General features: G+C 49.4%; 1 protein-coding gene across 1 annotated transcript in view; it reads right to left on the bottom strand.

The window, feature by feature from the left end:
* Positions 1 to 3,791: 3,791 nt before the first annotated feature.
* The window catches only part of FGF18 (fibroblast growth factor 18), a 62,288-nt gene continuing 56,101 nt past the window's right edge, over positions 3,792 to 9,978 (bottom strand). The window contains 2 exon segments of the mRNA XM_079320069.1: positions 3,792 to 4,675; positions 4,678 to 4,780. Of these exon segments, the coding sequence (XP_079176195.1) occupies positions 4,515 to 4,675; positions 4,678 to 4,780 (264 nt within the window). The 3' untranslated portion in view covers positions 3,792 to 4,514.

Below are 9,978 nucleotides of genomic sequence, written 5' to 3'. Positions count from 1 at the left end.
AGTATGTGCCAGACCTTGCTGAGGGACAGAAACTCTGTGGAGGATGCTCACAGTGTAGAGCATCTCCTTGGGCTGGCACCTTAGCACAGGCACTGCCAACTTAAAATGCCAAAGGAGAAAGGAAACAGTGTCCTGAGCTTTGCTCCCATCAGCCAGGGTTCAACCTCGGATAAAAGGAAGGGCAGAAGGAGGGCTGCAGGAATGGGTGGGACAGGGAGAAGGTCTGGGCTCTGCAACCCATCATGGGCTCTCCAGAAAAGGTTCCATCCAGGGCCTCAGTGAGTGCAGAGAGGCAGCATTTACTGAAGCAACAGAAACTGACATAGGACTGAAGGTTCCAGTGCGAGGCTCAAATCAATTTCATCTGACAAATAGGCAACGGAGACTTTTTTTACACATCATCTCAACTGTTTTTACTTTCAAAACTTCTATTTCTCTTTTTCCCCTCTATGAATAACATGTATTTAAAGAAATTAAAGAAATCCTTAATGGAGTGAACTAAATGTCTCTGGTAAAGTCAAATCACTCCACTCAGAACTTTGGTCTCACTTAAAAAGAAAAAAAAGTTTCAGTTTTGACCTGGTTTTTCCTCCCTAATTTTTCAGCTCACACTGTTGGAAATAACAGTCTACATAGGTTACATCATTTGTGAGGAATCTCCTCTCATCTGTCTCCAAATGAATAACAACAAACATTCAAAAATAATTGAAGTTTTATATATATCCCTTGGCCATTCAGGTGGTATGGCTGGCACGAGACACAGGCACTTTAAACAGCTGTTGTGAATCTTAAGTATAAACTTCCACCCTTTGGCACAGCACCAGGAAATTCTGCATAGGAATATACCTGTTCTGCCTGGCAGCAGACACAGCCCTTGGCATTTAATACCTTGAGAGTGGACACAGAGAGAGAAAAAGCTGTTTTCCTGGGGGACACAGAGAGAAAAGCTGTTTTCCTGGGGACACAGAGACAGAAAAGCTGTTTTCGTGGGGACACAGAGAAAAGCTATTTTCCTGGGGACACCCCTGCTTGTGTGACCCTTTTCCCTCTGCTGGATGAGCGTGGACTCAGAGGAATGCACAGACCCCACAGCACACACAGAGCTCCTCTTTTCTCCTGCATCACCAGATACTCGTGTTGTAGAGTAATCCAGTGGTCTAAAACATCCCATCCACCACTACACACACACATCTCCACCTATCCCACCTTATTTCTCAGAGGTAGGCATGGTAACTCAGTGTGCTCTGGGAGCCAAAGTAACCCATGTTTTTCTATTACCCAACCTGTCCCACCCAGAGTTGACTCCAATTGCTCATTCAGATCTTCTTTGGTGGACAAACTCTCCTGGACAACACAAAGACCATCTTCTCCAGGTGGAGTCTAAAACCATGGCTGAAATACTGTTCCACTGCTTTTGTGAAAGTGCAGAGACACCAAATTGAGCAGAGAATCAGGGGGAAGCTGATGGACATCAGCAGACACATGGTGCAGACACCACCCCTACAGCTACCTGTGTGCCTGCCAAGCCTTGCTCCAAGAGCAAACCAATAAAGCAGGGTACTGGTGTAAGTGTGCCTGCTCAGAGCTCCACACACACTAATGCCATCACAGTGTGTTATGTCCCTTGCTCTTGAGGAGAATCCCAGAATAGCAATTAAATCCTCATTAACAATCTTCTGTTATAAAGTAAATCAAATGCAAAGCCTTCATGGGAAATATCAACTCATATTCAGGACAACTGAAGATTTTCTGAAAGGACAAAATGGCATCACAGACAAGCTGACAAGCTCCTTTCTGCTCTGGAGGTCAGGGAGGGCCCTGTCCAGCCCCCTCTAACCCCAAAGCAGTCCCTGGCCCGAGCACAGCCAGGGCAGCAGTACCACGTACTGCTGGACACAGGATGCATTTCCCCTATTTCTGTTCAGTCCTTGAATGTCTCCCACCCAGAGCACCTTCTGTCCAACGTGAAGGTCCTCTGAAGGGGATCTTGGTGTGAATAGTTCTCACCTTTGCCCCTGCTTTTGTTGTTACTAAAGCCTGAAAGCAGATGTTCAAACACAAACACTTAATGTGCCCCATCAGCCAACAAATGCCTCCAGCATCACCTCATCCAGGTGAGCATCAACCTCCTCACCACCGCTGCCTTTCCACAGCCTGAGGAGCCTGTCCCACTGCTCACAGGAAGTTCTCCTGAAAACCAATGAGGGACAGAGGCCGCTGCTGCACACCAGTTGTAATGGCCCCTCAATCCCCATGTGCCAATGTCCCACTGTGGGACAGAGAGAAGATCCTCCTTGGTTGCTCCCCAGCCTCAATCTGGAAGAGGAGATCCCTTCTGTCCAGACTTCTCCAGCCTTTACCTGCCCTCACCCCTTGGAATTTCTCCAGTGGCAAACAAACCCTGTCATTCTAAACAGTGAGGACCAGCAGGGCCATGGGCCATGGCAATATTTCAAGGAGAAAAAAGGCACCCATAAAACCTTCCTCACTCAGGAAATCAACTGGGTGTCTCCTCTTGGAAGTACTAACACAGCAAAATCTCAGCTGCTCCCAATGCTCCACCCCAGCATTTCCTCTGAACTTTCCCCAAATACCTTCCCACCATGAATCAATCTGAGACAAAGCTGGCAAAAGTCTTCCAGCCCCCACCAACCAATTCCACCATGGGTCCTGCTCCTGTGCTTGTCTCCAGGTGCCCAGGAGAGCAGCTCCCAGTAATCCCCTGGGACAGGAGGGACTCCCTGGCATGAGGCATCACCTGCACAGCTGCCCAACTCCTCCTGGAGCAGCGTGGAGTGGCCCTGCTTAGCTCTGCTCATTTTTCTCTAGGCTTGCAAAGTTTGGAGATTGGTTCAGATAAGCATCCTCAGCTTGCATGCTTATCTGCACCATCTCCCAAACAGCTTTGATCTGCAGGATTTGGCTGCAGCTCTCAAAGTTATCTTGGGAAAGCTTGTTCTGGGAGAGTCATTCTCCTGATTAACAAGAAAAAGCTTTCTTAGTGGCTTTGAGCATTTCCAGCCCGGCTGTAACCAGGGAGCACAGCCATGGTCTGCACATGGAGAGAAGGAAAAGCCAAGTGAGGCTTCTCCTTACAACTCTACTTGGGGCTCCATTGCCATTCCAGCAATAATCTGAGCTCAGATATTTCAGCTTGCTTCTTTTCCCCACTCCTGTTTGTGGGGCACTTTACATCTCCCATATCCTGTGCAGAATGGCTGGAAGAAGAGCTGGCTGGACTGACCAGGGGAGGGAGTCCCTGGATGAGCTGGGTGAACCATACAGGACAAGGGAGAGGGATTTGTCTGGCTGAGGGCAGGTTTTAAAAGGCACAATTCTGAATGAAACAGCTGAAAGCAAGATCCCCTCTAAAAGCTCCAATGAAGGAAACACAAGACACATGTAAGTACATGTTAATGCAGTCAGATACTAATTTTCCAGTTTACTTTCTGCTTGGCCACAGCTTTAGGAAATATTCCTTGAACTGAAAAGTACCAAATGTGCTGCTCTCGAAAAACACCGGTGTGGGTTCCCTCACACTCAGCCCACCATTCACCCCACTGAGACTTTTCCTTGTGGCAACAACCAGGGAGGAAGATGAAGGTGGTGTTAAGGAGCAGAATCAGCAATGAAGTTTAGAGTGGGGAAACTGCCCCGAACATTTCCTGCTGGCCTCGCATAAAGGATAAATATGCATTAAAAAAACCACTACTCAAGGGAGGGGAAGAAGTGTGAACAGCAAAAAATATGTACATATGTTTTAAATAATTTTTAATTGTTGAGGCAGTAATACTTGGTTCATGGAACTGCAATATACAGAGAGGTGAAATAAATAGCTTATATATATATAATATATATAATATAGCTGGTTTTAAAATATTCCCTTATCATTGGTGTACTAGGTCATCTTGTAGTCACTTGAATGTAGTTAGCAGCATTCTCCAGAAGTGAGCAGGATGCAGGATCACGGAGCCGTGAGTCCCTATGTCGTCGGAGGGTTACAGAGGGTTGGTGCCAGAGCTCCTGGGCTCGTCCTGCAGCTCCAGCCTGGCCTGGCCAGTGGCAGCAGGCAATAAATAATTACTGCCCGCCCCACTGGCAGGGCAGGCTCTCAGGAACTTTGGGAAAGAACTTTGGTTTTCTTTGGTTTTATTGATTTATTTTTAATACTTTTTGTTTCCCTCTGGGGATATGCTTCAGAAGTTGTCCTTTCCAAAAAAAAAAAAAAAAAAAAAAAAAGCAAAATAAGCACCTGTGTGTCATCAACAACAAGAAGTCAATTTAATAGAGCAGTTCATTTCATTTTTCAAGTCACAATAAATCCCGAACAGCTTTCCCCAGCATTTGCCATCTAGTCTTTTATTAATTTTTTTATTTTTATTTTTTTTAAACACAATGTACAAAAATAGAGCTTCTTCCTTTTTTTTAATGTAAAAATATTCCTCTGGTGCAGTTTTTTTTTTTTTTTTTTTTTTTTTTGTGGTTTCTTACTGTGACACCGTTTTTGTCTATTTTTAGCTGGGGTTGGTGGGTCGTATTCTCTTAGTCCTCTTGGTGACTGTTGTGTACTTGAAAGGTTTCTGTATCTCCATTTGCCCCTTTGGGTATCTCTTCATAAAGTGTACATCTTGCTGGTTTTCCCGGGTCTTGGGCCCTTTCCGTGGCCTCCCTTTTTGGTGAATCCAACATACCAGCCTGAGTATTTCGCAGACATCAGTGCCGTGTAGTTGTTTTCTAGGACTTTTTCAATGAAGACACACTCCTTACTGGTGCCATCAGGCTGAAAAAGGAGGAAAGAAAAAAAAAGAAAAGAAAAAATAAATAATCCAAATGCAATCTCAGTGACCAAAACCCAATTTGGCATAAATAAAATCATCACATCTGGACTTCTTTTTTGGTTCAAACATTGCTAATAAGAGCCATAACAAGCATCAGCTGAAATAGAATTTTTTTTTTTTTTTAAGCATAAAAGTGTGAGGTCATAATTTTTTTTAATGCTCTTATCCAAGGGAAGAAAAATTTTTCAAAGATAATAGTTAAGTTTTATCCAGTCCAGTGCCTTCAACTGCAAGCAAAGCAAGACATCCAGCTTTGCTTTTTTCCATTAGGGAGAAAGGATGAATTGAGCTCGTGCCAGTGAAACATCATACTTAGTCAGAAAAAAATCCAAACCCCAGAATCTCACGTGAGATCCCTGGCCCCACTCCGGTCCTTGGGACTGGAGAGCCCTGAAGCAAAGTGGGCTCAGCTCAGCCTGGAGATCCGACTGACTACCAGACCCAGACTGGGCTTGGGACACAGATCTCTGCATTCAGGACTCTCACACGCACAGGCAGCACTGCAGTGAGTGACAGCATCACACAACTGCATCCTCAAGTCCTTGAGCATAAAGGAAATTCTTCTCACCCAAACCTTCTGCCAGAAAACACTTTGTCCTTGAACTGCTGAGTTCGTGGTGCTGTACCTAGAATGTCACATATCACGTGCACCCACACTGTGATTTATGCATCAGAAGATATTCAGGAGTAGACACAAGACAAGCAGATATGAGCCATCACACAGGACTTCATTAACGCTCAGCAAAGCCAAAGGAAGGACTTCCATCGTAGGCCCAATTCAGCTTCCCACTGAAATCAATGAATTTTTCAGAACTGCAGACCCACATGTGCTATATAAACCCTGGCCAGCCACACCAGACATTATCAGACCCTCTAAGTCTTTAGCCATCACATCCTGAGGGGCAGAGAACCCACAGCAGGGTGAGCTGCTCAGCCCCAGCTCTGCCCCAGGGCGAAGAGCCAACCCTGCATGCTCATCATCCCTTCCCCAAGGACAGCTCAGCCTGCCCTGCCAGGGGAGCCATCCTAAAACGTGCTGCACAACCCCTGGGGAGTTTGCTGCAGTGTGGGGAAGGGCAGGGGATCCTGCACAGGTTTCCCTGCAGCCCTGAGCCCCAAACACCCATGACAGGGGAACCATTGGGCACCTGACCCAGGCTGGAAGCAGCAAGAGAGGAAAAGATGGCTGGGCATCAGCAGCTCCCAGGGCCAGCCATTCCTGCAGGGCTCAATCCTTCAGCAGAGCTGTGGTTCCATCCCTGTGACAGGAGGTGTTCGTTTTGTTTGGTGTTTGCCCTGAAGTCAACACTGCTCCCTCCTGCCTCAAGGCTTTTGGCGCCAGGGAAGGTCTCTTTAAGAGGGCAAATTCTGGCAACTTTTGCAGCAATTCTGCTAATCCAGGGCCTGCACAGGGGTTCTGCCTTAGGACCTGCAGTCTCCATCCTGGATAGGCACAAAGGTCCTCATTTTACCATCCACAACTGGAAGCTCACAAACGCTTTAATGAACAGCAGAACTGGGCAAAGCTCAGTGGTTCCAGTTCCTGGGGGTGTGTCATTCTCCAAGTCCTGAGTTTGATCAAAGCCACATGAGTGGCAAAGGGGGAAATCAGTCAACACCACAGGGTCCACCAGATTCAATGGGAAGCCATAAAACCAGCTCCAGGTTTCTCAGGGCTCAGCCCACTACAAACCCTTCCCCAGTGAGTGTAGAATTTTTAAACAATGCCGTGGCTGGGATTCAAATCCACCCAAACCCAGGTGCCTGTGAACCGACCGGATCCGTACCGCAGGGGGAGCAGGTAATTGGAAGGGCTGTTCCCCCCATGCTCGTGGAAAGGGACTGGATTTGAGCCCTGACCTTGTTGCTAGGAGAATTAAGGGTTTTTCATGCAATTTGGGAGGTTTCCCGCTTGTACTGCAATGTCAGTTTTTCACGGAAAATGAAGACTGGAATGAAAAGAAAACATGTGTGTAGGAGGGGGAACTTATTCTATTAATAACAAAAAAGTATTTACTTATACCTTCAAATTTGCCGACAAGCCTAAGACGGAGACAGGAGGTGGAGGACTAACAAGGTGCACTTCAGGCCAACCTCAGGCTAATTTGAAGTAAACAAGGTGCATGAGATAAAATAACTTCGTTCTGGAAGAGGAAGAGCTAAATGGTTGATAACATGAAATTACAGCAACATTTACAAGTACCTAGAGATAAATCAGGATAGGACCTCACTTCCCCCAAACAGAGCATTCCTGTATGTGCTAAGACACGTCACAGACACACAAATAATTTTCAAATACTGACAAGATAATTTTAACAGTTTCTTTTATGATCCCCAATAGGATAAATCATCCACACAATTTACCTACACCATGAAGAGCTGTAGCCACAGCAATCTGTTACGGGAAAAATCAATTTGTGAGGGTTTCAGTAATTTTTTTAAGCATCAGGGTGCTCAACATTGCAAATTTAATCAGTTCCCTATTTCAGCCATAGCAGATCACTCCCTGGGTCTGTCAGCCATCCAAAGAGGAGGGGCTGAAAGAGAAGAGCTTTGGCCAAGCATCACTCCCTGCTCCAGCCACGGGCTCACCCTCCCCAGGAGCTCCTGGTGACCGAGCCAGGGCTGCACCCTCCATCAGCACCGCCAGCTGGGAGCTCTGCCCAGCCACATTTCACACACACTGCACTGGCAGGGATGGCCCTACAGAGCACTCACCCTCCAGAAACACAGAGATTTGTGCTTTCAAACTGATTCCTGACAATAAAGAAGTTCTTGAAAGCCCCAGAGCAGCGCAGGGGCCGTCTGGCCAGTGTGATGGTCTGGCCACAGGACAGAGGAGGTCCCAGAGCCAGCCCCACATCCCTGTCCCCTCCAGAGCAGCAGTGAGGGCTTTGTGTGCCCCCATGTACCCCACTGGCTGCTCCTGCCCTTTTGCCTCTCCATCCCACTGGCAGCAACTCCAGCCACACTCCCTGCTCAGAGCAGGACACAGTAGAGGCCAGCCCTGCTCCAGCAAAGGCTCTCTGCAAGTCACACACCACATTGTTGGTGTTGGCCCAAGACTGTTGCCTGGCCATGCAGCAAGGCCATGCCACCCTGCAGGTCAGCTCTTTGCAAAGAAATCATACAGAGCATGTTTTATTTAAACACACCCAATGCATTGGGGAAGATGTTGGTATCTGTTAGCCAAAGTCCTGATGAATGCCTTTTAAAATGCTTGATCTAAAAGCCACCTTCAGGGAAAACTCTCGTGGCCCAGGTCTGTGTAGAGTGAAGGGAAAGCATAGCCTGAGCAGCACCCATGGTGGCTCCAGCAGAGCATCCCCTGGAACAGGGGCTGGGGAGAGCACCAAGGGTGGCTCCAGCAGAGCATCTGGAACATGGGCTGGGGAGCAGCACCAAGGGTGGCTCCAGCAGAGCTCCCTGGAACAGGGGCTGGGGGAGAGCACCAAGGGTGGCTCCAGCAGAAGCATCCCCTGGAACATGGGCTGGGAAGAGCACCAAGGGTGGCTCCAGCAGAGCATCTGGAACATGGGCTGGGGAGCAGCACCAAGGGTGGATCCAGCAGAGCATCCCCTGGAACAGGGGCTGGGGAGCAGCACCAAGGGTGGCTCAGCAGAGCATCCCCTGGAACAGGGGCTGGGGAGAGCACCAAGGGTGGCTCCAGCAGAGCATCCCCTGGAACAAGAGCTGGGAAGAGCACCAAGGGTGGCTCCAGCAGAGCATCTAGAACATGGGCTGGGGAGAGCACCAAGGGTGGCTCCAGCAGAGCATCTGGAACATGGGCTGGGGAGCAGCCCCAGCAGTGGGGCGTGCTCAGCACCGGGCAGGGGCCCAGTGGGTGCCCGGGTTTGTACAGAGCAGGGGCTGGAGTAGCAGCACCCAGGGCTCCCCCTGCACCCAGGAGTTCTGCACCCTGAGGCAGCTCCAGCCGCCTGCAGCTGAGGGCAGCAGAGCCGAGGGCTCGGAGCACACCGGGCTCACCCAGGAGCAGCCCGATTGTTTGTGCAGAGCATTTGGCGAGGGGCTCTCCAGTATTAAACGTGAAACATGGTGAAGTGACACTAAAGCAGAATTAAGTGCCAAAGCATTTGCTGCTTCTACAATTACACTCTGGAGCGCTTTGGTGCTCCTGCTCTCCTTTTTATGACCTAACTTGGTCTTATTGTAGTTTGGCTTTCTCGTTTTAAGTTCTCCAAATGGAAAGGATCAAAGAGCTCTTTGTTGTCGTGGCAGGAGCCCTGCTCGGAGCGAGGCATTGCTGCCACGAACAGCTTGCAGCTCAGGGGGGATTCGCGGCCGCTCTGTGCCACCAGCCCGAGCCAAAGCCTCAGCAGGTGCAGCACACCGCCTCCGCCTGCCCCCAGCCTGCCGAGCCACCTGAGCAGCTCCTGATGGCACACGGAGGCCAGGGCAGCTTTTCTCATTCACGCTTCACAAATCTGGACACCGGGAAACACAAACTTCCCTCGGCTTTCGCAGCAACAAGAGCCCTCGCCAGCAGCTCGGGTCACACCGCGGAGCGAAGCCTCCAGGACGGAAAAAGTTCCTCTGTATGCAAAGATCGGGACACAAATGGAGCTGTAGTTAGCTAAGCTTAGCTTAAAACACTTCCCCTCCTCAAGAGCTGCTGCAATTAGAAGCTCTCTGGGTGAGCGACTGTGGATGTGCTGCAATAACAACAAAGCCCAAAGGGCAGCAGCGCGTCTGTGACAGCCCAGGAATGCCGGTTTGGCACGGGCACAGCGAGCTCGGCACCCTCCGCTGACAGCGGGCTGCGCCTCGGGCTCATTAGCACCTTTCTGCAGCCCGCCCCGGCTCCGAGTCAAATGTGCTGACACCAGCCCCGTTCCACCCGAGAGCATCTCCCTCTTCCAGGGGGAGCGAGGCAAGCCCCCGCCTCCCAAAAATCCTGGAGCAGGGAAAGCTACCACTCAAGCGAAAGGTTTACAAGACTGCACCCAGGCTTTTACAAGGAAAACAGCTGAAAAGGGGCCTTTCCTCCACGCATCTGCTCTCCCCCTACACAGACAGACAGAGGGAGTCCCCAAGCACCGGCACCCCCACCGTGCTGGGTTTCCATGCCACCCGCAGGTGTGAGGGATACCCATTGAGCTCAGCAACTATTTCAACGGGC

This window comes from Erithacus rubecula, assembly GCF_903797595.1.
Source record: "Erithacus rubecula genome assembly, chromosome: 16".
Lineage (NCBI taxonomy): Eukaryota > Metazoa > Chordata > Aves > Passeriformes > Muscicapidae > Erithacus > Erithacus rubecula.
The sequence above is the reverse complement of the archived record's forward strand: the minus strand, read 5'-3'. Positions and strand labels throughout refer to the sequence as shown.